At 47.8% G+C, this 27,600-nt stretch overlaps 1 protein-coding gene across 1 annotated transcript; it reads right to left on the bottom strand.

Moving 5' to 3' along the window:
- Positions 1 to 116: 116 nt before the first annotated feature.
- Positions 117 to 25,979, bottom strand: DSTYK (dual serine/threonine and tyrosine protein kinase). The gene is made up of 13 exons (XM_040536154.1): positions 25,654 to 25,979; positions 18,808 to 19,193; positions 12,339 to 13,002; positions 9,591 to 9,865; positions 9,100 to 9,183; positions 7,663 to 7,839; positions 7,269 to 7,398; positions 6,843 to 6,999; positions 5,990 to 6,122; positions 5,206 to 5,319; positions 4,609 to 4,723; positions 3,373 to 3,507; positions 117 to 2,471 (listed from the first exon to the last, which is right to left on the bottom strand). Exons 1-13 carry the CDS (start codon positions 25,883 to 25,885, stop codon positions 2,284 to 2,286), a joined length of 2,790 nt encoding a protein of 929 aa, XP_040392088.1. The 5' UTR covers positions 25,886 to 25,979; the 3' UTR covers positions 117 to 2,283.
- Positions 25,980 to 27,600: the final 1,621 nt, after the last annotated feature.

The raw sequence follows: 27,600 nt of genomic DNA, 5'->3' as shown, positions 1-27,600 counted from the left end.
CTGGTTAGAGAATGAGGAATGTTCAAGTTCTCATTATAGCTTTTTCTTTGTTCTAAGTGAGGGCAGGGGGAAAAAATACTGATTTAAAGGATAAACAGAATGTGTGAAGCCTCTCAAAACATGTTCAGCCAGGAAGAACTTTATACCCATTGGAAAAAAAAAGGTGCAGAGAAGTAGCAGTGCTAAGTCTGAGAAAACCTGCTGATCTGTGATGCTGTACATGCAAGAAGACAAACCAAATGGAAACAAGACATCAACGTAGCTACAAACAACAAAAAAATGCATCAGATAAGTGCCTGGAGATAGTACATAGGAAGAGCTATACAAGACATTTCTGGAATTGCATATACAGAGGTTTAAATTTTATTCATACATTTATTATTTACATAAACTATCTCTATTAACCGCAAGAGACTGACGTCGACTCTCCTAGTTGTAGGTAAGGTTACTAACCACCGCACACAGTAAAAGAGTTAATACTATTAGTGTCATTGGTGGCATGGACGTGCACCAAGGCAGTGAAATGCCTAGCAATTCTACTTCGGAAAAGTATTCGTTCTTCTGCGCATGTGGTTCTTGGTCGCTGCACCTTTGGCTAGGGCAGCTGGAGCAGCTGTATCTATATAGAACCGCACTGGTAATGCCATCACAGACCAGAAAAATGCCCACACATGCAGGTAAGTAAAAAAAGTTTATATAAAAAAAGCATTAATTCTGTTTATTGCACAAAGAAGGGAAGATTTAAACTAAACTAATACTGCAGGGTTACGTATCCCTTTCCTTTGCTCAAGCTGTTTAACAGGCAGATTATCAGTTGTATTTTTGCTGTGTACTAGACAATAAATTCCAGCAACGGGGTGCAGGAATTCCACATGCCTACACTGTTCTGGATGCAGCATGTTAGCTTTCCTGGGAAACAAAGCCACTGGTGACCATCCCCTGCAGCTGGGAAGAACAGTAAGCTTAGGGAGAACTTGCCAACTCACTATTTCCTCACGTAGTAAACAAGGTGCAGTTTCTATTTCAGCCTCCACCCCACAGGTATGTTGCCCTAGAAATGCAAAAGACAAGGGGCAAGGATATTTTCAAGAGCAGCCCTCTTCATAAGGGCTCCAGGATCACCCCAACCCATACCTTCCTTGCAAGGATTTCCCTCCCCCCATTTTTTCTTTTCAATACAGCCAAATTAGAGATCCCAGAGTGAAGCAATCAGATGAATGGAGACGGCCACAATACACAGCTACTGAAGAATGAATGACCTGTTTTCCCTCAACTATGCTCTCACCAAGCACGTGAATTTAAAAAAGCTGAAGAAACCTTATTTTAAAAATACATCTGTCATAGTTAGCACAATTTAAAACTGTTACTGCCTTCACAACGAATTCAAAGCCCAAATTTAATTAAAATGAATTGGCATTTCCCCCATGGACAGTCATTAGATGTAATGACTTTATGTTTCTCTATTACAATATGTAATCTCTGAGCAGTCTTCCATTTTACCAGAAGACTGTAAAAAAGAAAGGTCAGGTTTCTTCAGATATTTAAATAACTGTTATGAAGCAAAACTACCAGAAAAGAGCTTGTTTACAGAAGTAAGGGGGTGAAGGCTACATAAGAGATAAATAGCTTATAACTTGGGGTATTTTAACTGCAGTGGAACAGTAGATAATCCCCCTTAGGTAAAACATGGAAGCTTTGCTCCTGTCAATGTAAACATTTGGAGTGTTGCAAGAAGCTAATACAGATAGACACTCTTAGCTTCTAAACGCCTTCAAGCCTAAAGCCTCTTTTTTTTTCCACTCTGACTGCACTGTAATTGGTGCCAATCTAAGTGATTGGGATAGTGACGTGTTGACTGAAGGCCACCTAGGGCCATCAGTTAATGGGAAGAGAGCTTTTACTTTACTGAGTAAAGACTGTCATGATCAGCTCCTAGCAACACAGATGCTACCCAAACACACAAGATGCTTTTCTTTGATTGGTGTTTGTGTGGGATTGGCAAAAACCCCTTTCAGTTCAACGGAGTGGATTTTCTATTTTACTTGTGCCACTCCGTAATAAAAGCTGCAGCGGGGTAACTAGCATCAATAGGGTGTCCCAGGGAGATTTCTCTGGCCTCTGTTCAAGATGAAACACGCCCAGAGTCGCACCTCTACAAGCAACCTTTTGGCTGCTATTGCCTGTCCCACTCATGTTAGCCACAAAAAGCTGCATCTGAAGAAGCCATCTGCAGTTAGGGGTTCAGAATTCTCCCATAATCAAGAATTCTTCTGTGCTTCCTTTTCAAGTAGAGTCATCCAACCCTTTATTTGGGTGCTCAGAGCTTGACTTGCAGAGCCTGTCCATGATCCCCTGCAGCATAGGTTGAACAATCCCCAAGAGAGGGCGCTGGGAGGAATCTCCATCCCAACAGGCTTCCATCAGCTGCCAGCACTCCTCATCGAACACGGGAAGGCGCTCTGGGCGAACTCCTGGAAAAGGGAGAGGAACCCAGTTACTGTCAACCAGGATAGAAAACTGTCTGATGTTCATTACTTTGGTGCAGGTTGAAAACCCCTTCTTCATGAGGATTTGGAAACAAAATGAGTACTCTCCCCAGTTAAAAAAAAAAAGGCATTCCCCCTCAAGCACTTGTAGTAGTACCTTTGGGAGCAAATTCATGATGGGAACAAGCAATGAGTGTAGTGTACGTGGCCTTCTGACCAAACACAAGATTCACTCATCTGAGTTAATCTTTCTCACATGAGAAGGGAGAGATTATATGGACAGCAACTAAAGACACAAAGCAGTAAAGCATTCTGACATCACCTTGCAGCATGAAGGATTAAGCTACCTCAAAACACAATACTAAGCTAACCCTACAGCGGCCTGATGTGAAAGTAAGTTTATATTTTGGGGAACAACCATCAGCCTTTTACTCAACATGCAGCCCACCACTGACAGCTTCCCCTCCATGCCACACATTAAGCACTTGAATGTACAGATCACCATGGCCTCCAGGAGCTGCGAGGGATTAAGCATTCCTGAGGGGATCAGGCCACGGTTGGCTGATTCTGGGATCCGGTTTACATCATAAACCCTGCGCAGCAGTACAATGCTTAGGTGGTGTGTTAGCACAGCTCCTGTGACACTATGGCAAGAAGGTAGCTAACGGAAAGCCTGCTCCTTTCACCCCTGCTAATTTTAGCTAGATTTTCAGTAGAACATTTCCAAGATATAAATAAATTTTAATTTTTAGACAGTCAATGAAAGAATACAACTTGTATTTTTACCTTTCAGTTACAAGAGGATAAAAATCTATTTCCTCACCTCCTCTCAAGTTTTACACAAGCACAATGTCACCCAATAGAGTTCAACATAAGCCATTTATACCTCTTCTAACGTTGTTCCAAAGGTGATCTTTGCTTGCACATCTCTCAAAAGCTTCTGGTAACTTCACATGTCCCGAACAAATGTACCAAAACAGAATGCCAAATGCATAAACATCCACTGAGTTATCGTATTTTCCTGTGACAAATATATGTATCTGATCAGCAGGGCAAAAAAAAATCTTCATCACTGGAAACCGAGCAAAACTAATTTCAGTGTTCCACATCCTCAGATTAAAACCACAACTTCATTACCAGGAGGTAGGACTTGTATGAAGCCTCGCAGCCTAACAGGCGTTACTGCTAAAAGTGGAGGGATAAGCTGAAGACCTTCCCTTCTCAGAGAATTTGTACACTTAACTTGTACCAGCAGCTCCCAAACTGAGGCTCGCAGACCACTGCAGGTCAGGTGCATTCTAGAGAATCATACACAAACGTTTGTAAGACCCTCAGTTCTGTTCAGCTCTGCTGCTAGCCCAGGAGTCCACAGAGCTAACAGCAGCCTCTCAATCCAGAAGTTTGGCAACTACTGGTTTATAGCAGGTTCACCCACTGAATAAGAAAAGATTGAGCACAGTAAGTGCGTAAGGGCTAAGCCAATACTCACGTCTTTGTAAGATCAAGATCTGGCCTGCTAGTCACAAGTATTTTATTAGTACTGAGAACCACTTGAATAATAGTTTCTAAATTAACACAAATAGGATTGCTTCAGTTTGGTTGCAATCTTGTCAAAGCAGGGAAACCATCTCAGGCCAGAAGGACTCTGTTGAACCTGATGTGGACCTTTAAGTGCTACTGCAGGATGCTCGCATAGGAAACTTTCAATTTTAGATAAAGTGTCTGCCAGAAGCACAGTGAATGTGAACATAGGCTGCATGTTCGCAACAGCTCAGAAATTCTTTACTCATCAGCTATACAAAAAACAGAGGACCCTTTCTGAAGTATTAACCTGTGAAAGACAAATATTTCCACTTAACAATTGGAAAACTAATAGTTATAAGAGTTTTGATCACTTCAGCAAAGCTTCTGGATCCAACAGTTCTCACCTCTTTCAAGTAAGCAAAGATTTAAGACTTAAAATATGAAAAGACAATACATATTATGCATTGTAAGCATAGTCTTCTGACCCATTTTTTAATTATTTTTCCCTTCATAAGCAAGTTGATGCATTAGTTTAAGGTAATGGCCTGCAAAATACAAGCCAGAGTGAGACAGTAGTGGATCCAATCCACATGCATACCTGTAAAAAGTTCAGGAGCCATATGAATAGGTGTGCCTACAATACTGCCAGACATCATAGCTTCTGGTTTGCAGAACCCCAAGTCAGTGATTTTGGCTCGATTCTTTTTGTCAAGCTGTAGAAGAATTCATACACAGGCAGCTGATAATCATACTTCCCAGTTGTATTACTGCTTTTTAATATTACAGTTTTAAGCTGTGTCTGTTCGAAGGGTTGAACATTTGTTCTCAGGTAAGCTTCTCTGATTGCTTGGCTGCTCGTTGACACTTACCTAGCTAAGCTCAGCAACAAAACACGTCTTCACTCGTCTTCTACAGAGGGTGTGGTTTGGGTTTAATAAGGCTAGGAACTAGAAGTCTTACTTGTGGCTCAAGCTCTCTACCTTCAAAAGAAGAGACTCTACTGTTCCTTTTCCCCTAGGCTCTGACTGAAATTGAGCTACAAAACCCTACTGCAAGACCAGTTGTTGCTAACGATAAAATCTTTCAATTTGTGATATATGAATAATGCTATTACTTCATTTATAGCACGCTCCTCCCTCCCACTTAAAGGGCCTCATAAGACTTCAGGATTAGTCAGATCAAAAGTTTTCCTTACCAAGACATTTTTAAGTTTGATATCCCGGTGCACAAGTCCCTGACTGTGAAGATAACGGATTCCTTCAACCACATCCAAGGCAATCTGTAATCGTGTTTCTAATTCTAGCCCAGCCTGAAAAAATAAACAAGCAGACTTAATTCCTACAAGTGGAAGTTACTTTTGCTTACTCTTATTTACCAAGAAAACATCAAAATCCAATTCTTTTAACTCTTGCAAGACCATCCTCCCAAAAAATTCACCAGGCAACAGAAGCGAGGGGAGCTACTCCTATTTTCCCTGTGCACTGGTTTTACCGGTTGAGAGATGGTAGTCTTGCTTATTACCTTTCAACAACAGTAACCATGCTGCTGTAGCCTCAGCACACTTGAGGAGTTTACAAACTTTAAAGAAACAGACATAAGAGCTTGGTGAAAGCCCAAGGAACAGGCAGACAGGAAGGCCAAGAACAAAGCCACATGACTTCTGACATTGCAGCGATACAAGATGTTCCAGCACATGGACTGAGACCAAGGAATATGCACCACTGCACCAATGAAGTCTAGTTCTGATGCTATGTACAGCCCCAGAACACCCCAGAAAAAAAAAATTATCTGCATAATAAAAAAAATCCACAACCCTGCATTTAGCATACAGAATTTTCCCCTTCAGAAGAGGGACGTGGCAGACAGAGCCACACCTCACGCTTCCTCACTTCAACACTGCCTATTTCACACATGAACAGATATTTAGGCTTTTTTTAAATGCATACATTAAACTGTACATACACCCAGACTGCTGTTACCTTCAGTCCTGTATAGAGGTCTCTGTGCAGCCGTTCCATTATCAATAGGACGGCAATGCTGGAACCTCCTCCATAGCCATAATCTATCACAGAACCATGGAGATGTACGAGCCGCTCGTGTGACTGTAGAGACCTATAACAAGTTCAGCACAGAAAGGTGGGCGTTTTTATCTCCTTCTCTCCACCCCGCAAGCCTCGCCTTCTAAAGGAAAAATGCCCAGTAGCTGCAACTTCAGTACAACAAGAATAAGATCCACCTATAGCGATGCTATCCACGTGCCACGTGTGTAAATAATCACAGCACCCACAGTTCTGATGACCATAACAGCATAGTACCATCTGATCTAATCAGATTAAAGAAAGCCTATTAAAGCTTACAGTACCAAAGAAACACTATTATTTCAGCTGCCTCTACAGCAGCACTTGCCTGCAGCTATTTAACTGAAGACCAAGTCAGTTTCTGTAGTGTAGACCCATCATTTTATTTTGTGACTTTAGAGAAGACGAAGATTGGAAAAAGAACACCAGAAATATAGGGAGAAAGAACTGTTTGCTATCGTACTCCACTAATTCTAATTTCATCTGAAAACCAGCAAGCATTTGAACAGTATAGATACCAGAGAATCAGATTAGGACAGGAAAGAGCTTCCCTGCCCACCGTTCTGTGCCTGTTACATTTTGCAGTGACACCAGCAAACTGTCTTGCCTCTGCTAGAAACTGCAGCTTGGCATTTCACGAGGTCAACTCACTGAGTGCAAAGTAGAAATACAGCCAGCAAGGCTCTGCCTACGCAAATAATGTTTGTTTGCAGCAGTTTCCGTACGGAATGAGAAAAGCACTTACAACACGCACCTCATATAGTGAAACTCAAGTGCAAGGTCATTCCAGTGCTTCTCATCTGGAGGAACAACAGATTTCAGTGCACAAGGGAAATGCCCTCCCCAGCTGTCACACAGATAGACCACGCCATACTGTCCTCGGCCCAGCTCACGGCCCAGCTTTGGTTTGCCTGTAAGGCACAATATCCACGTAATCAGAAATTAAAATGTGTTTATTCCTTCATGTTATATGAGAGGTACGCTGTCAGGCTGGCAGCCTAGAGCTTTTCACAGGCTAGCAGCTGCACAACTCAAGGTACTCAGTATGTGTCAGATGGAAGCTCGCTGAAGTGGTTTAGTGCAAAGCAAAACATCCCTCCCACCCGTTTACACCCACTGACTGCTTCAGAAATAGGAGGGTATAGAAGAGAACACTGAGAACATCAAGCACAGCGCTCACCATGTAACAGCACATCCTGAAGGGACCTGCTCTCCAGCGAGAGTCGTGCTAGCCGAGGAGCGTGATCTTTCCGCACCTTCAGCCACAGGTCTTCTGTTTTCTCCAGCCTGCCAGAATGGCCATCTTCTAGCTGTAAGAGGTATCACACATAGCTGTCATCCTGCCTGGTCCAAAACCCTAGTATAACAGGGTTGAGGGTCCTTGCACAACTGAGTAGAGGATCCTACTTAAAGCATCCCTAGTTTAAAAATGGAATCTTGTATTAGGACACTCGCATCAACTCTACCACCTCTACCGTGCTGTTAACTGCAAAACTGCTCTTCTAGCCATTAAAAATCCGCTAAGAGCATCAATGTACAAAACAAGATTTCCATCTTAACAGCCCCTTACTCACCTGTCGCAGGGAAGCTGCAAAAGCCTCATGAGAACTGTTCAGCCTGGTTCGAAACTGGCTGCAAATGCTCTTGGCTAACTTGGATGCGCTGAGGCTCTCGATAGCATCCTGGGCAACTTTCCTCTTCCAGTCGCTGGTGATGGCAGGTGGGCTGACCCATGTAATCCGCTGGATTATCTAGTAAAAAAGGAAACAGAATTAAGGCGCTACAACAGAAAAGCAAAAGGCCGGTCAATTTACCCAGACTCCTTAGACACCCTGTAACAATACCATCATTTGCACACAGAATTAGGTTAGTTACCCTACAGCGACTGATTTAGAGATACTGATCAGAGTTGCGCACATACACACAATAAATAAGAGATCTGATCTTTCTGAATATCCCCTCTGCCCATTCTTACAAGCCAATCACCCTTTCAAATCTGACCAAGGAGGCATGTAGTTACACAGCCACCACCTGGACAACCTCAGTTGTGGCACAGGGCAAGGGCTGGCTCAGTCCCCAGCAAGGGGCTGCTACTTGATCAGGCTGCAGAAACATCTGGAGCCGTAATGGAATAAATGCCCCTGAACAAGGGGATCTTAAGGAAGACAGTTGTGAACTGCTTCAAAGCTCACAACAGAACAGACTGCTTTCAGCTTGTAAGCATACTCAGTAAGCCAGAGCCTCGGGAAGACAGATGTTCCTCAAATGGCGAAAGCTGCAGTGACACAGCTCTTTGCGGATGGACACACTGGTGTGGAAGTCCTAGGTGCTGGTATGCACCACTTCCCTTAATTGCTGGGTGATTAAGCTGCCCTTCTCCGCCCTATATTAGAAGCCACAAAAATCCAGCTGCTTCACACCCAGTCTGGATCCTTCCCTTGCCGATGAAGGAATCTGAAGGTTTGTTACCATTCAGTCCACACTGCACCTATCTGGGAAAAACCCACATTCCTCTCAGCCATCCATACAAAAAACTCAGGAGGGGGAAGGCCACGTATGTCATCAACAGCTCGTAGAACAGAACTTCAGAAAGATGTGTGTTTTAACAGACAAATTTAAAACAAAGATCTGAGGAAGTCTGCTCCGGAGGGAGAACAGTGAATTGAACTAAATTCAAGAAGCATTACAAGACAAATGAAAAATGCAAGAAACCCTCAAACCCAAGCAATTATCTGAAACATAAACAGCAAAAAGTTTCAAAACACTCTTCTTCATTCCTTTGCTGTTTCAGAACAGAAGGAAGAAACAAAGGGGTATTTGCTTTAAATTAAATATTAGCATTCCCAGGAATAATCTATATGCACAGCCTTAGTGCAAAGCAAGAAAGCAACAGCTTTGCAATGCATGTGCCCAAAGCCTAAGTTTAGAGGAGAGCCATGAGTATTTAAATATTTTTTGCACCAAGAAATTCACCACACTGACACCTACTAAAAGTAATAAAATGCCCTTACCTGTTTGATCTGTTCCCACAGCATCCTGGTTACTGTTGAGCCGGAGTGGAATGTGACTTCAACATGATAGGCGGCATTCAGTATCTGGAAAGCAGGGGAAAGACAAAAGTACGGGAAATTTGCAAGCTACACTCACTATAATATTTGCTACACCCTCCAAAAATGAAAAAAAGATACTATATGGAACACTCCACAGTTCACTTAGTTCAATTCATTTATTTTTATTAAGCTCACAGGAGTTTCTAGGCTGTGATTTGTTCACTTTACACAGATTTAAGACGGGTAAGTGCTAGGCCTGCAAGTGAAAATTTAAGAATAAAACTGTTCCCAAGTTTTAGCACCTCCCTTAATGACACCAGTCCCCCCCCACACACCACAAAGCTGTGTTTCTCTAATGTCACTCAGCATCTCCATTTCCTCCCACCCTTGCTACATCAGGATTAAAAAAAAGGCTACTCTAGTATTCCAGATAGCCATCTGAGCCACCATACCTGTTTGAGATAATTGCTTGTGATGTGTACAGAAACATCCTTCGACTTCTCCAAATTCCTTGCAGGATGCACTGAAACCTCCCAAGACTCCTCCAGACTCTTCAGACATCTCTCCAGAGTCCCTACAAAGCTCTCCCGGAGATAGTCCACTGAACTAATTAACTTGTTGGCAACTGCTTGGTTTAATCGAGAAATAATCAGTTCCTGAATTTGCTTAATACAACACTTTATGTCCTTGGAACTAACAGGTTCCCCATTCTCAGGAATTATGATATCTGCACAGAAGAAAAGAAAGAAATCTTTTGTACTCAGCACATTGCCATTACAACACCGGCTACTGAAAGCTGCTGTGAACGTTTTGCAGAAGAGCTACAGCACAGCACCACTCCAGGCAGCTGCTCCAAAGGCCTTTTCACTGTTTTGATCCTTCAAAGGCTCATTGTTTGCTTTAAACCCAGATATAACCTGAAGCAAGCAGCATTTAACTCATACAAAGAAACCTATGAGCAACAGAAGAACCCACGGAGTGGCTGTTCACAAAGGATTAAAGTTTTTGTCAGTCTGCCTGTCTAGTGCCACAAGGCCGGTTTTTCACGCGGTCCCCAAACCAATCCTACAGACCTCGATTAAGTTTCCTATGCTGTGCTAGAATACACAAAAGCCTTAGAGTAACTTCAAGAATGCACATACTGTTACTCCATTTTCAAGGAAGCTAAAAATCACATCTGACCAAGATGGAAAGTATTCTGATGTTTGCTTCCATTCATTGATGTTTGAATCTGCAGGATGCTGCAAGACCCGATGGACTCCATGCAAGCATTCTGCAGCCACTCCAGGTTTACAGTGGTACAGTGAGGACAAGGCAACCATCGCCCTGAAAATTAGAGGGCAGTTACGGAAGCACAATGCTGGTTTTCTATCTAAAAAATTACAGGTCAGGAACTTTTCCAAGCCGCACCGCAATCCATAAGCACTGCTGGATGTTATGACGAGTGATATACCAGCCAGGCTGGTTACCCGATTTCTTTTTCCCTGGAACCTTGAGAAGGTTGATTATCACTTGGTATTTTTAAACAAACAGAGCAAATCGCTGATCGTGCCCTGCAACCAGTCTGAACAGTACCAGATTACTACGAGGAGCTGCAGATCTTGTCTTTGGATTTTGACCAACAACAGTTCTAGCCTACTTCAAACAAATGCAGTGATCGGCAGATGGCATTAGCTCCTCAAAATAACACCTTCCTCCTTTTAGGATATTACTTCAAATAGAGCGTAGCATCTTGTTGGCTCTCAGTAAGTGATTTTTCTTGTTTCATTTGTGTATAAACAAATATGTACGCGGGTGTTTTGGCCTGTGCTGTCCCTAAACACTCTCCTGCAAATACAGAATCCTGAACTCAGGCACAGCAGTGCCGCAGCTCTCTATAGGTGAGTATCCCTTCTAGTGAGACAGACAAAGTATCAGGAATGATTATTACCCCTCTGAAAATGGAGTAACAGCAGCCCTAAACAGGTAGAATTAACACACACTGACTGCGCCCTTAACATGTGCTAGGTTTTTTTGGTTTGTTTCTCCTAGCACACAAATTGGTGTTAGAACTGAAACAAGCTCTTTATGAGGAATTCATTTTCCAAGGGCACTACAAAAAAACATTTCAAGAAACTGGGAAGATCTCATCCTTTTCCCACCTGCAGAAGCAAAAAGATCCAGATGCTAACCTGCAGGATTAATCATAATTCACCATTTCTCTCTCCTCTCCCTCCCAGGACATAGCATTACAGTTTGAAATTCAGGGAAAATAGGGCAAGACAAAAATATCTACAATTTTGGCCTCTCACACCATAGAGAATAATTTATATTCTAAGTCAATAGGTTACAGTTATTTTTTGATTTTAAGTAGAAAAGTATTTCCCTACCAGCCCAGAGAAGCACGTTTCCTTTGAAGAGAAACAATTGTTAGAGTAAACCTCGGCTTCGCAAGCAGGAGAGCTGTAGAGTACCAACCTTCAAACTGTCACTTTGATGTTTATGACACGCCACGTATTCCTGCAGACAGGATTTAGATGGCACGTCACCCTTCACACACCTAACGCCCTCACATATTCTTCCAGCTTTTGTGTTCCTAGGAATACTGGTACTCGTAAGATGCAGTGAGAATCCCCACATTTCCCAGACCGCACACCAAATGCCAAGCACAGGCCTCAGGAGCACACTACGCTGATTTTTTTTTAAAGAAACTTTTACCGACCCAAAAGGGTTTCCTCTTAGCTGGTTCTATACTCAGAAGTCTAATGCAAATCTCTCTCAAAGAAATCAAGCAAAAAGCACAAATCAAGTCTTCACTGCTTAAACTAAACTTTTTTTCCTTAGGATGGATTTATTCCCAAGTCCCAACACGCTGGCTGAGGTAAAGTTGAGACTTATTCTCTTCTTCTGCAGAACAGGGAATTAAAACAGAGAAGTAAAATACCCTGCCTAAAACCATGCAGCAAGCTAGAAGGGGGAAAACCATCTGATTTATAAGAAAACAAGACCTCATATTTTGAGATCTCAGATTTAAGGACAGTGCTTTCTACCCACTAGGTACCACAGAACTAATACCTTTGCGTATCAGTTCGGAGCTGGCTTGCAGAGTCACCTGTCTAGACCGCCACTTAACCATCCCTTAGCAGACTACAACCATTACCCATCGCTCTCCTTTAAAGCCCCAACCAATTTGTTCCAATCACTCTCCTGCCAGTAGTTACCTTTGAATTCCATATTAGCAGCATCTTCCAAGAGCTCCTCTTTCATATTACTAAGAGTCTCTACGATCATGTCCTTCATCTCCTCTTGTTTGCGGTTGGCAATGTTCATCAGAGATTCATAGAGCTCGTTCTCCTTCTTGCGGGTGTACTCCAGCCTCTTGGGAGTGATTTGCAGGTCTCGCTGCATGTCGAAAGCCTGATTGATGAAGATGTTCAGGCAGCGGCAGTGCACCTCGTTTAAGCTGGTGGCTGCTTCCACAAGATGCTTCTGAAGCACCTGCCTGGAAAAAGTGCTTAGGAGACGGAGCTTCTCAAACTGCTCCACCAACATGCTCTGGGCATCGGCATCAGGACTGGGCGCCCCGCAGCTGCAGTGGTTGGTGCTCAGGTACTCCAGGTCCATCAGCTGGCAGTAGAGGGAGGACTTTTCATTATCAGTTTTTCTGGGAGAGATCAGCTCCGCCCCTGACTCTGGCACCTTGAAGAAGAAAATGGGCAAAGAGAATTTCTCTTTGATCTCGCGCAGTTCGTTCTCGTCTGAAGACGAAAGTTCAGCCTCACTGATGGCAAAGATGACAACGAGCAAGACCTGGTTCATGTACTCTCCCAGGGTGGCTTCAGCAGACTGGAATCCACGACACGGTGCTACCACAATGTCCACTTCCTAACAAGCAAGAAGGTAAAAAATAGTTTTGTACAGATCCTTCTTAACACTAACAGAGGCAAGAATGCACTGCAATTCATTCACAAAGCGCAAAATACGTTCGCACCCTTTACAACAGTTACGGAGTCTCACACACAGCAGCATGCCTTAGTACATAGCCTACCTGTAAGGCTGATGACAGCCCAGTGGCAGAGATGCAGCCAGGAATTAATCAGTACCCACTGACTCCAAAACTCTTATTTTGCACCAAGTGCCTTTAAGGTTTGGCCTCGTTGAGAACAGAACTTAGAAAAGGTTTCCCAGGGGAGTGCTGTCACAGAATAGCTGTTGTTCTTTGGTTTATGCCTGCCCCATTTTGCAACAACCTCTCCCAGTAAATACTCTCGACCTCCCATTGATGTTTACCTGGTCTGCAGCTTGTTGAGGAGATGTTCGTGCTGTCAGTTTTCAGCGTAGCAGATAGCACTCCACTACCCACCGCTGCCACCACCACCCTCTTCCAAAGAGCTCCCAGCCAGAAGACTGGGAGGAGAAACACATGGTTGTGAGAAGCTTATCTGTGACATTCTGCAAATCCAGCCAAACCTAGGAGATTTTATTCATTTATTCTCTTACTACCCAGAGTTTCGCTTTCCTGCTGACACTAATTCTTAGCGATCCTACTAAAAAAGTGCGCTTTTAAGACCGCTCCTCTCTCTTACAAGCAAGGAGACGGTAATCACCCTTGGATATGTGAGAACAGCGTTGGCATTTCATGCATCACTTCACTAAAATAACGAAAGCAAGTGTTGAAGGCTTGGAACTGAAGACGAACCGAAGCTCCCAGCTCCCAACGAGGGGCTATAATTAAGCCTTCTTCAATCATTTTTCCCTAGAGTTACTTAAATGCCTTGACCACGCGTACGAGCTGCTCCCCGAGATAGCAGGAAGTCATTACTGCCACGGGACTGCCAGGCGCTGAAGCAGACCTGCCGCAGGCGCAGGAGCCGGCGCAGCAGGGGATGCGCAGCCTGCAGGGCTCCCCGGGACGGGTGACTCACGCCAGCGCCTGTAAACAAAGGAGGAAGCCAGCGCTGTCTCTAGGAGACAGGGAGAAAACCGACGCAGGGAACAGAGTGCAGCGAGCAACTGGTCCTTCTGTTGCCATAGAGGCCTCTCCGGCTTTTCCAGGGAACGTTAGCAGCACTTCTTCCCCCGCCTTTGTTTTTTTTTCAGTTGATGTCCTGCAGAAGTTCTGACGCTGTCCATGCAGCTATCGGGGATCGAGTCCTCCCGTCCGGGGACTACCTGTGAATCACGCCGGATTCCTGAAATTCCCCAGCTGGTTCTCACAAGGTCACACACTATAAACACACTTCAACGCTTCTGACATGGCTGTACGCATGAAATTACTGTGAAGTAACCTCATTCGTAGTTTCTTTAACTAAAAGGTCCTTATTTTTTATATAAACATCACAGCTTTCTACCTAGCAATCTGAGCTCCAGGTACACAAAGTCACAGCTCTTCCACTAAAAGCATGATGCACTGCTCAGCAGCTGTACAGCGGCTGTCAACGACACGGGTTTAAGAAGGACACCGTGCACACACCCCACGTATACATCCACGGGCTTGGACTTGCAAGGCCAGGATGGCTGCTGCCTCCCATATCCCAACCAAAAAATTAAAATCCAGGATGAAGCAGGTCTCGAGCTACAACACAACAAGCCGAGTCCCACTGAAGGCATCCCGGGACCACTGAGGTGTGCCATTTTACTAAGCTTAAGTCAGCAGCTAAGTTCTTTTTAACTCGTTTGGAAATGAGGAATTGTTTGCTACATCCCAACAGGATCTCGTCCTATTCCGCTCAGCTTTGGGCAGTTCAATCGCTGTTTAGTTAACCGAGGTGCTGAGAAGCTAACCCAATTGAGTCAGATTTCTACCCAAACACATACCAAGCGGATTATGATTGAAGGCCCAGCTCAGTTTTATTCCAAGCCAGTTTGAAGACCCTGCCTTCCAAGGACAGGCTGTGAATCACTGAAGCCAGACAGGTACTCTGCATCTGTTACATCGAGAGGTAATCTCATAGCCTCCCTTTTAATCTGAGATTCCAGGGGTGTATAAAAGTATATATTTAGAAATTTTTAAGCCCGTCCCTCAGCTGATTTTATTTCCTTTTACTTATTTATTGAGATCTTGCCAGCTTATTCTGTTTCCATGAGGACTCCGGTCAGAGGCCAGGTAACTAACCTAGAGAATCGCAGGTAAGCTGAGCGATACCTCTGGTCTCCAGCAGGTACTGCTGTCCTTCACAGACCTACAAAGCTTTTGTTTTGGTTTTGTGCAGTGACGCTGAACCCCACTTGATCAGGGAATTTTGTTTTACCTCTGCTGGAAGGGCGTACACCCTCACCCAACACTCTGAGAAGCAACGTTCTTTTTCTGACCATGAAATCTTCCCCTGTAAGACACCGCTAAGCCAGCGAAACCAGAAGCAGAGAACAGGTCTCACAAAGAAGGAAGAAATTTCAGGCTGCTGGTGTTTTCAGTATCTTCTGCCCTCGGCTATTCCCGTGTAAATGGACAGAGGAGGGACAACCTCACGTTCTGGGTGCCGGTACCTGGCAGGAGCATCTCAGCATACCCCAAAGTAAAGCAGTGCTGCGTGGAGGGAAGAGCATCTCAGCCAGAACAGAAACCTTTCATGTTTCTGTACTGCCACTGCCAAACATGTCAAAAATACTCTCAAGGAGGAGATTTTAAGCAGGATGTACTTTAAAATAACTCCACAGGTATGTAGCCACATTTCTTGCTGCTCGTAACAACTACTAATTAATATGACCTGAATCATCGCTACAGTACCTTAAGAAACGCAACAATAAACTCCAATTTAATTTTTCTGTTGCAGCTCACATAGCCATCTTGCATTTCTTCATGCATTTTCCAGCTCTGCCAGAGCAGCTGAAATTTCTTCTTTCCCTCAAAGCCCTGGCTAAAACCTTGAGTCCAAGGCTCAAAGTAGAACGAAGCACACAGCAAAATGAAGGCATGAGAAAGGAAGCTTTCAGCTCGGCTACCCTCCCCTGATTGAGCTGTACCATCCAGATGGAAAGCACTACCTCACAGAAGGCTGTTTGGGCATCTAGGCTCAACTGATAAGATTTAGGGAAAGAACCAACTGTTTACTTCCACTGCAAATCTAATAATCTGTCTGGCTTGATGGATTATTCCCCATGACCCAGATGCATTCCTGCGCACAGCGATCCCCAAGGGACAGAGCAGCTTTGCCAGTGTTTTTCTTCCCTGGTCATTTACCAAAAAACCCCTAAGTTCACACACCTCATAGCACAAGCTGGTGTTCTCCCAGGGGACAACCCAAGCAAATGAATTTTTTGGCTCCCTCCTCCTCACCCCTTTTCGGCGAAACAAGTTGTGATTAAGACATCCCTCAGTAACACAAAACAAGCATGGGCCCAGCCCAGGTATCGAGAGGTTATCAGACCAAACCCAGGGTGCTACACTTGGGGTTCAACGTAAAAAGCAGTTCACATCACATTATAGACTTCTTTTGTGACTGAATTCATATATATTTCAGTCCTGTTAACCTTTCCTCGCTGGAGCAGTGGCTAAGGAGTTTAGATTTAGCAAGCGAGTACCTGCCCCAAGAAGCGTGAGTCAGCACGCAGCGTCTGCACAAAACCACAGCGTGCAACCCAGGTGGCCAAGCCGGCCTGGGCAATTAAGGCTTTTGGTAAGAGATGTTTAGGCCTGAAGGGCTGCGGAGCATTCCCCAGATCCTGCAGCCACTGAGGGCCCTTTAATGGTATCCCACTGGTAGACAAGTGTTCCCATTATGCAGAATGAACGCGATTTCAAATGTCAAAATCGAAGGCAGTAAACAAAAAGCATCCTCAACTCCTCAAACTGTCCCCAGTGAAGGACCTGGAAACATTTTAAACACCAGCAAGACTGCTAGGTCTCCTTGCCCTCCCAACACCTAGAACATAAAGTTATCATGAAGCAGTACTATACTGTAAGCGCTCTGCTATTGGGAAGAAAAAAAACAGATAAACCAGGAATTCTAGGTATCAGGTGGGGTAAAATTCAGAGTGGTTTCCCTCCCTCTCTGCCCAAAAGGTGCTGAGCTCCTCCAAGCTATCTGGCTTCTGGGCAAAGCTAAATCCTTGAGATCTGCACTGACTATCATGTTATTGTCAAGCACGCAACTGTTATTAGACTACCAGCTTTGTTACCCAAGGTAATAAAAAGCAGAAGTTCTCTCGGAGTAGTTCTGCAGACACAGTTTTGGACAATGTCCAACAAACCTCATCCATTACCGTTCCAGATATATCTTCCATTAATTACAGAAGCTGTGTCCATGACTAGCTGGTATTTTTAACTTTGTTTTCTTGGTGCATGCTAGGCAGAGCTAGAAAACACACATTAGCCAGAAGGGTGAAAGAGACAACAAGGCTCTCAGCAGGACACCGGACTCCAGTAATTTAACAAGAAGCTATCCCTAGCCCGATGAGCTGCTAAAATGCCTAAGCCCTCCTATCAGCATTAAAAATATAGTTTTGTTATTCCTTTTTAGCCCCTAAAATTTATGTAAGGAATCCTTTGACTCAATCTGAGGCTAGCTGTGATTCACCCTCCCTCTCCTTCTAGTGGAAGAGCTTTTTATTTCACCAACCCTTTTCAAATTAATCTGAGTAGATGTTTTCATCTAAACGTCCTAAACATAACCAAGGCCAGACAGAGAGATCTTTGTCGCTCATGAGAAATTTAGATGTAAGGAGGGCTGTAAACTGCAGTGTTGTTAAACTGACCCATATAAAACCATCTCGGTAAAATTAATGTAAAGGTAATACTCTTACGCAAGAGCACGGCAGGATTTTACACGCAGATCCAGAACAGGCATTTACATTGCAGCACCAGCAGCAGATTTGGTGCTCTTCAGGAAGGTGGTGGACGCTGCGTACAGCCTATAAACATGGTATTTCTGTTCTTTCAGTGGATATGGAAAGCCACAAACACCCTACAACGTAGCCTTGACTTGGCTGCTGCCAACTTCAGCTGCAGTCCAGGTTTGTACAGCTTTTCAACCTGAGGAAGATGGACCGCGTCTCCACTTTGTGCCTAATTACAATCACGTCTCAATTCAGATGCCCAAGAAAAGCGTCACCTTGACATTTCACTCTCCAGCTATAAAGTTCATACTCTTATTTGTGTGAGCACAGATCAGATTCCTTGCACATAAGCAACTTGCAGGTAAGAATAAGTTATTGTGGATGTTTGATTGCCAAAGTACAATGCTCTAGGCTGTGTTACACTGCAACAAGACCTCAATGTAAGATCTGAAATGCAAAGAAAGCTTACCAAAGCTACAAAAACCAATGAAATTCAACACTCATCTTTAAAGATATTTGCTAAGCACCAAACCACAACACTTCCAGGACAGGAACGTGGTTCACAAGTAAGTGAAAGGTGGCTGACAAAGCAACGTACCAGCAAGATCACACACAGCCCTGAGAACGGACTCCCACCTTCGTCTTCCAAACGCCTTCAACCTCCACTGACATCACAGAAGTGTAAGAGCCACTCCCATGAAGTCAGCTCATTCCATCAGAAGTTGGAATTAAGAAGCTTTATTCTTACAAGCCCTTTAGGATGGAGATTAAAAAGACACCAGGCTTCCAGTTTCTCTTTCGTTAACTAGGAATATTCCTGTGCTTGAGAGCTGACACCTTTAGCTTTATTATGGATGTAATTTTGCTACGCCTTAATGAATTCATTACTGCAATGGTACACAGACACCCAGTTACCTTTAGCAGTGAGTACGGCAGCATGACCTCCAGCTCTGCTATCCGGTGAGCAGGATCTTCGCTGTCCCCACGAATTTCTAAGTCCTCCTCTGGTATCGTGTCCCACTGCCCCCGGTGGGCTGCCATCATATGGACCAGTTCGTACTGCTCAGGAAGCGCCAGACTGAGCCGTGTTTGTGTCCCATGCGTGAAACGGATCCGGCGCCTCTTACAGTTCTCCTCGCTGCTGATCTTGGTGGTAGGGAGCAGCTTCTCCCCCAGCAGTATGTTGAGTAACTGGCACTTGGCGTTACAGTTCTGGCCAAGAATCAGAAGGCAAGGGTGCCAGCTCACAGTCCGCTGGAGGTGCTCTTCCTCGTGGCGAGGGAAGGAAATGAAGTTCTGCCCTGAAATTGAGGACAGACTGCGTGAGAACAGGTGGGCTGAACAATAATTCTCGTATCTCTAAGCCAGCTGAATGCTACAGTACAGACATCACTGCCCCACGGCAGGCCACACAGCACCAAGAATTTGCTTAAGCATCCTGCAGCTCACGTCAGCCATTTAAGTGCTTTCACTGCATCGACACAGCCGTCCACAGCAGTTTGATTCGCACCAAGTCACCAGGCAAGTTTGCTACAGCTCTCCCCAGTTATTTCACTAGAAAGTGTTTACACAGAGCTCTCTTAAGCAGGTTAGTGGAAGATTAACCGTAGGCCCTAAAAGCAAAGAGGAAACAATTGTCACGGCTGAAACCAAAGGGCTGATTTCACCTGTGGGGTGGAACAGCCTTTCACCTTGCTCCAGAGTTCAGGGAAGCCTAACGGGTCCCTACAGCGACCTCTCCCCAAGGTTTGATGCCTCGCCGGTCCACAAGGCTCCCATCACATAGCAGAAACAAATGCACCAGCTATGAGTCGGGGACAGCCCCACCCACACTTACAAGGGGTAAATACTTTACATCTACCGGTTCCCAAGAGCATCCTTGGACAAACTCATGGACCAAAGACCGAGAACACCGGCATTAAAGCAGCAAACCCCCCCCAGCCTCAAAAAGAGGCATTCTCGCAAGTGGCAGCAGAACTAACAGCTTCTGCCAGCAATCCCCCATGATGGAAATACAGCCACGGCATCAGAAGAAGCTGTCGTGCCTTCCTCAGCCCGGGCAGCGCTGAGCCCCAGGGAGGACGCTCTGCTAGCAGCCAGCAGGCTCTCGGCGCGGGCCGTAATGCATTAAGCAACAGGTTCCTCCCTCCGGCTGCACTGCCGACACATCTCTCCTTTCCGTCCCAGAGGACGCGATCTATAGAGCTGGTCTCAATCAGCACCGTTTGCCAGATATTATCAACTTCACAAACATTTAGGCTGCAGCAGGAAACTGCTGAGCATCTCTGTCTCCTGCAGAGGAGCCACAACTCCCCGCAGTCGCTCTCCTCACCCATCTGCCATGGGAAGCATCAGCTACAACATCCCACTAACCGGGCTGTTTCAATTTAGTCCACGATGCTGCAGCTCCCTGCATTTGCCTTACTAGAGTAAGGCTGGAAAAAACACAGTCTCGGTATTGAATTTAGCTTCTGAGCTCTTTTAGAAGTACTAAATACAGCTTTTCCCACGCTCAGTCATCTCGGCTGAAGCCTAAGGAGCTTTGCGTTACCTTACACATGGCAACAGAATAATTCTGGCAGTACAAAGAAAAAAAAAAGAATACAAATTCCCCATCTGCTGCCCTTCAGCACGATTCCCGAGCACAAACCAGCCAGTGTCCCACCGCAGCCAGAGAGCTGGCCCGTGTTTCCAGATCTGAAGGCAGATGGCACCCAGGAACGAAACGCCAGATCGAGACGCCGCTGCTGAAACCGACTGCCAAGCCTGAACGCTGCCTACCCGGCCGAGTGCCTGGTATCAGGCAGGGCAGCAAGAACAGCACCGAGGTAGTCTCAGACACAGCCCAGCTGAGCAGCACCAGCAGGGATTTTGTAGGGGAAGGCCCCGTTTCACCACGGTTATTAAAATTCCTTTAATGAGTCACATTCTGGCATCCAAAATCGTTTCAGCATCTCGAGGCCCAAGAAAACAAGATTCTCCGATACACCAGGATACTCGCACCTCTGCCAACCACAGGGCAGGCACCAGTCATTCCAGACCTCCTCTTGAGAGCACTCCTCTATTTAAACTAAAATAATTCAAACCACGAGCAACACCACTTGGAGCTGGTTGTGCCTTACAGCCAACTTAGGGCTTCTTTGGGATCTTACCTAAGCTTTGCCTCTCCTCCCAGCCTGAGATCTGGAGGTAGGCCTGCTCTAGGAACCCCTCACCAAGAGCCCCGTCCCACGCAACACCGGCACAACCCCTGCACCTCGGCCCCACAACCTGACCCCCATAAACCAACAGCCTGGAGACCCCCCGAGCCCTGCCTGGGGAGATCGCGTCCCTCTGGCACACCAAGGAACCCCTGCAAATGGTTACGGGAGGCATCGCTTCTTGGAGCTGACTCCAGACAAGCCTTTCAGCCCATGCAGCCACAGCAGCGGCCACATCAAGCGGCTGAAGGGCAGGACCTGCCTAGCAGTGCACCAAGAAATCAGCAAAAACCCAGACATGGCCCATTTAGACCTTCGTCTACGAGATCTCTTTGATCCAGTTACATCTGTTGAATTCCAGCTGGAATTCAAGCTCGCTCTTCAGATATCAAGCACAAAAAAAAAAAAACAGCTCTGGAAGGAGCTGTACAGGCCACGAAGTCTCCTTTACACGGGCTTTTAACAAGAAAGGAAGAAGCAGATTTCACCCTCTGCTCGTTCTGGGCACCTTCTGCATTTGTACGTTACTGCCAACGCCAGATGACTGAAGTCCAGCAGCTCAGCTGAAGCCACCGAAGCACAGAAGGGACGTACAAATAAATACCCTATCTTTCAGGCACCTTTCTCGCACACAACCTCCCTGTGACGGCATTGACGGAACGAGTTTCCTGCAGTCGGTTTCGGCAAGGAAGGCACGACAAGCTGGGCAGAACACAGCCCCCGCGGCGCTGACCTAACGAAGAGCAGATTCACAACCCGCTCGCTGAGGAGAAGCGGCGAGGTTCCCATCCGTGCGAGCACCTCCTGCCCGTAGCAGGACTTTATCAAAGACTTCCCCTGGCGCTGCACGGCACCCGCGTACCGTACCAGCTGGAGACATGTGATAACCACTCAGACAACTGGCTGCAGGGGAGTCCTTAAGCGCGTGCATCCGATTAAACCCCTTGGGATGAAAGGCAGCCTGTGCGAGAACAAGGAAGTCTCTCACCCAGACTCATCCCAGAATTCAGCCCAAGTCTCGGCAAAACAACCTTAGGTTGAATCTGCCGAACCTGCCGATGCCCTTAGCGCTTCGCTCGCCCCCTTTTTAAGGCGGGCTGACTGCGTTTCCCATCTCATTTCTCTACCGTCTTTATTTGAGGAGTTTCTTCACGAGAACCCTCCCCACCACCTCCCCGCACAGTACCTAGTCCTAAAGCTCGTCTCATGCCTAGGGACCTGCCAGCACAACGGGAAGCCTAACCGACCTTTGGGGGATCACAGGCAGAACCGTCACATTTTAACCCGGACTCACAGCCTCGGTCAGTACAGCACCAGGACAAGAACTCCTCCAAGCCCGTGGGTTAATCCACCCCCTTCCCCGCCGCCCCCCAAAACACACCTACGTGCGGAACCATCACGTTACCAGGCCCAGGGCTTCTCTCCCAGCACACACTCATTAAAATAATACCACGGCTACTAACCAGCACTCTGGAGATGCCGCGGTTACCCGGGCAAAAGGTGCAGCTCAGTTTACTTCCCGAAGGAAAGCAAGAAATGTACAGGGGAAAAAAAAAAACACCTCCGGTTCCTAGGTCAAAGAGTTTCAACTGCTTCAAGCACAGAACAAAGAAAAACACAGCTAGTACAAAGCACAGTTGCTGGTTTTTCCCTTAGTACCTTTACATACAGTAGAAAAAAACGTTACTGAATCCCTAATTAAGGCTTGTTTCATACTGACTCTGTAAAAAGCACGTTCGCTAACAGCACCAAGAAGGAAACCAAGTGAAAACTCAACAAGCAGCTGTCAGACCTGCCCAGGCTGAAGCTGCAGGGTTGGCACAGCCCTTTAACAAGTCACTGTAAAAAAAACTATTCACGACAAAGCAGGCAGGATTTGGTTCGGTGCTTCTATTTTCACAACTCCTTTCTCCCTTGAAGTTATTTTCCCTCTCTTACCATAAGGAATATGTCCTGGTGCTAAGGCCACAGAGGAAACACCTGGTAAGCGACGCTCCACTGTTGCCAAACATTGCTCGTCATCCTCCTCAGCAGAGGAAGGTGGGCCACATTTCCTCCTTTAATCGCCCAGCTTGGCGGGTTCCTGGGGCTGTTCTCAGACGGAGCGGCCCAGGCTGCATTTAGGTCGCTCGATCTCTGCTGATTCAAAGGGCAGTTACGTTTCTACGCTGTTGCAACAGCTTTGCGGGTGTCCCAAAAGCAAAATCCGCACATGTGTTTTGTTTCCAAGACATCTAGATTTACTTTCGCAGTTTATTTTTCCACTTCAACTGCAGGCAATAAGCGTCCTGTCCATTTCACTTCCCGCTTCCTACCCATTTCACAAACCATTGGCATCCACACCTCCACGCTCCGCAGAGCCCTGCGAGCAGTCTTTGGAACTGATTTATCAAAACGCCGCTTAATGGGAAACCACTTGTAGGGCAGAGCCTAGGAAAAATGGTTCCGGAGCCAGTACAAAACGTGCCTCAAACTCTGGCACTTCAAATAATTTCCCCGTGTTAGAAAGAGGAAAAAGTGTTTATTAACAGAGAAAGCATCCGCTAAGTTTCAGAGAGCGCTGGAAATCTATAATCAACCGAAACTGCCGAGAAACAAGAAGCTCCATTCAGAGGTGGTAATTCAGGCACACAGGCAATAAGCTATACCAGTGCTCTGGGTTTCAAAGGCTTGTGTCTTTTCATGCTTTTACAACATCCACACACGCACACGCACACATATATACCCGCATTGGTTCACAGTTATTTTGCCGGTGACTCACTGAAGACAGCCAGGCTCCATCCTTCACCAAGCCCTGCTCTTCATCCTCCCCCTCCTTCCACACTCCCCTCAAGGCTGCCACCTCAGCTCCTCACCTAACCTGGAGCAGGTTTACTACCTTGCTCCATACCCACCTGGAACACCTTGCCACTTTAATAACAGCTCGAAAACAACTGATTTAAGTTTTATTCTTAAGAACAGTGAATGCTATACAACTTCTTCTGTCTGAAAGCCCGAACCAAGAGCCTGCACTGTTATTACTGTTCGCACAAACAAGATCTAAAGCGCTCCGCGTTTCCCGAAGTCCTGATACTTAAGGGCCAACTGGCACCACATTCAATATAAACTCAAACCAGCTCAAGGTGAGTATTTGACAGCTAGGAAGTCTCGAGCACTCTGTGGTAAGAAGAACAGGCCGGACACTTGGTGAAATACGTACCCATGTCAGGAATATTTAACGAATGCTGCCTCCACACCCACAAAGCCCCATAAGCAGACTTTCAGGACGCAGCTGATACGTGGCTGGCAATGCTGGACAAGAAGTACCCAAACAGAAGAACACCTCCAGCTGAGTGCTGCCACTCAAACAGCGTTTAGACTAATAGAAAGCAAGCGAAACCGACCAGTTCCTGCTTCTTTGAAGTCACAGAAAGATGTAAACAAACAGACCAGATTTTTCGACAGCTATCCACTTCTGTTCCGAAAGTTCACGTGGAACACTTCACTTCTTTTTGACACAGACTGACAGGAGAGCTCAACAACCCTTCAATTTTCAAACCAGAATTATAAGCATAAAACAAGCGCAGACAAGTAGCCAACGGAGATGACTCATGAACCATTTGGAAACAAATAAAGAAGACCTTTATATATATATATTTAATGTCACGCTAAGCTCTCCTCACAAGACGGTCTTATAGAATAGGAGGACCTGCACACGGCAGGAGGTCTCCAACCAGCAGCAATGTTTGTCAACAGCCGCAGATGAAGATCAAGCGGATGAACGAGCACCCCCGACGAAGCTTCACAACCACGCTGCGAGGCCCACCCCGCACCGGGGGCGCCTCACCTTCCTCCCCACACCTCCGTGCAGGATCCAGCCCCCCCCCAAGTCCTCGCCCACACTCCGACCTGCCCCCACAGCCCCTCTCACCTCCACCCCAAGTCACCCCACTTCCCTACGTGCACGCCAACCCCACAGCCCCTCTGAACCCCAGAGCACAGCCCGCAGCCCCTCAACAGCACCCTGTCACGGGGCTGCACCCCTCAGAGCCTACCTGCACCCCCACAACACACCCAGACACCCACAAACCCACAGTCCCCGTGCCCCCAGACCCAACTGCACCCCCACAGCACAACCAACCACCCTCTACTTGCCCCTTACTCCCCACCCCACAGGCCCCAAGACCCCAGACCCAGCTGCACCCCTCACAACCCCCGAACCCCACAGACCCCGAACCCCCACATCCAGCTGCACCCCTCACAGCCTACCTAGACCCCACAACACACCCAGATGCCCCTCAACCCACAGTCCCCGTGCCCCCAGACCCAACTGCACCCCTCAAAGCCCACCTGCACCCCCATAACACACCCAGACACCCCCCACCCCACAGACCAGACCCCCCCACCCCACCTCCAGACCCAGCTGCACCCCTCAGAGCCCCCCTCTCCCCCCCAGCCCCTCACCCCACACACCCCTCGCCCCCCCCCGGACCCAGCTGCACCCCCCCAGCCCCTCAGGGCGCCCCCCCCCCACGACCCAGCCCAGCCCGGCCCCGCCCGCCGCCCCCGGCCCCCCCCTCACCGCCATCTCGGGGGGAGCCGTCCCCAAAGCCGGCGGCGGGGGATCCTTCTGCGGGCGTCGCGGAGGCGAAGGGGTGCCCCTGGGAGTACTTGACGTCGCGGAAGAACTTCTTGGTCTCGCGCAGGTTGTGCTGCAGCCGCGCCAGGTGCCGGTTGTAGTGGCCGAAGGAGCGGCACAGCTCGCGGAGCGCCCCGCCGGGCCCCCGCCATGAAGGGGCGCCTTCGCCCTCCATGTCCTGCGGGTCCGCCCCGCTATCCCCTCCCCACCGCGGGCCGCGCTCGGCCCCCGCCACGCTGCCGCCTCTCCTCCGGCCTCGCCGCCGCCGCCCCCCCCCCACCCCTCCCGCCTCCCCGACCCCCGCCGCCGCCGCCGCCCTTCCTCTGCCGGGGCAGCGCCTGAGCGAGGCGCGCGGCGGGCGGCGCGGAACCTTTATCGGGGCGCCGCGGGGCAAAGGGGGGGAGGAGGGCGGGCGGACCCCGAGCGCGCAAGGCACGCCGGGAGTCGTAGTTCGGCGGCGCGGGGAGGCCGCGCGCCGCGCGGGGAGCGCCGGGAGTTGTAGGCCCGCTGCGCCGCGGGGTTGGGGGGGGTTGTGGGAAGTGTAGTTCCGTGAGGCCTCCCGGGTGGTCATGGCGGCCTGCTTGAGGCCTCCCCACGGTGCTGATCCCGTCGGAGGGGACCGGCGGAGAGGCGCTGTGAGGGCTGCGGACCCCCGCAGTGAAGCGGGGGCTCCCCTTAACGCCATCCCTGTTGCCACTCTCCAGTTAAACCAGAGCAAAACCCTCATTTTTATTCCCAAACGGGCAGTGACACCGGGCAGAGGTCCTCGGTCCCCGGCTCCTGCCTCGCCGCCTGAGCTGGGTCGCCCCACGAAGCCCGGGCCCTCTCGGGGGGCTGCAGGGGCCTGGGGCGCTGCCTCCGCCTCCTTCCAGGCCCGGCGTCGCGGTGTTGGGGCTCTGAGGGCGGCCGGGGCTGCACGGCCCGGGGCTGGCGCCCGCGGCACCCAACGGGCGGCTCCCGGTGCTGGGCGGCCGCAGGGCGGGCAGGTGGGGTGCTGCGGGTCATCGGGGTACGGGGTGGGGAGAGGTGCTGCGGGAAGGGAACACAGAGCCAGAGAAACAGAGAAGCACAGAGCCAGAGAAGCACAGGAACAGAGAAGCATAGACCCAGAGGAGCACAGAACCAGAATCACAGGAACAGAGAAGCGTAGAACCATAGCGTCACAGAAACACAACCACAGAACCATAAAACCACAGAACCTTAGAACCATGGAATCACAGAACCATAGAACCACAGAACCATAGAATCGTAGAACCACAGAGCCACAGCATCGCAGCATGATGGAACCACAGAACCATAGCAGCACAGAATCACAGCAGCACGGAACCATGGAATCAGAGAACCGGAGAAGCCCAGAATCACAGATTCCTAGCACCACAGAACCATGGCTTTATAGAATCGCAGAATCACAGAATCCTGGCACGGCCGCTTGTTTGCAGAACCCCCCCGTGCTGCTCCCAGGCCCTTTATTTCTTGTTGGCGCGAAGAGAGCCTGGCGAAAATGTCGTGCCTTGGGATGGCGGAGCTGGGAGCCGCCACCCGGCCAGGCCTGTCCCAGAGCTCTGCAGCTGGCAGGGCCGCTCGCTGCTGACCCCGAACGGGGCACACGCGGGTGGGGACGCGGGTGGGGACGCGGGTGGCAGCAGCAGGCTGGGCCCCGGCCTCGGGGCTGCACCGGGACGGGGGCAAAGAAGCACCACGGCCAGGGCAGCCCCGGCCAGCAGCTCCCTGCAGGGCTGCGCGCATGGGGCTGCAGCGTGCTTCAGTGCGGAAGGACGGGGGAAGAAACAAAAATATGAAAATAAAATTAATCGATAAATTTTAAAATAAAAGTCTGACAGAAAATAAAAAATAATAAATTAAACAATAATTTTAAAAATGTTTAAATGC

Source organism: Cygnus olor, chromosome 24 (genome assembly GCF_009769625.2).
Source record: "Cygnus olor isolate bCygOlo1 chromosome 24, bCygOlo1.pri.v2, whole genome shotgun sequence".
Taxonomy (NCBI): domain Eukaryota; kingdom Metazoa; phylum Chordata; class Aves; order Anseriformes; family Anatidae; genus Cygnus; species Cygnus olor.
This window is presented reverse-complemented; position numbering and strand designations above follow the sequence as displayed.

What these genes read in the sequence shown, in the direction of transcription:
- DSTYK (XM_040536154.1), bottom strand. Translation starts at nt 25,885, where the DNA reads ATGGAGGGCGAAGGCGCCCCTTCATGGCGGGGGCCCGGCGGGGCGCTC. An exon ending in TGCTAATATGGAATTCAAAG is followed by an intron (nt 9,866 to 12,338) that starts GTAACTACTGGC and finishes TCTTCTGTGCAG; the next exon opens with ATATCATAATTCCTGAGAAT. An exon ending in GGCTCCTGAACTTTTTACAG is followed by an intron (nt 3,508 to 4,608) that starts GTATGCATGTGG and finishes TATTTGTCACAG; the next exon opens with GAAAATACGATAACTCAGTG.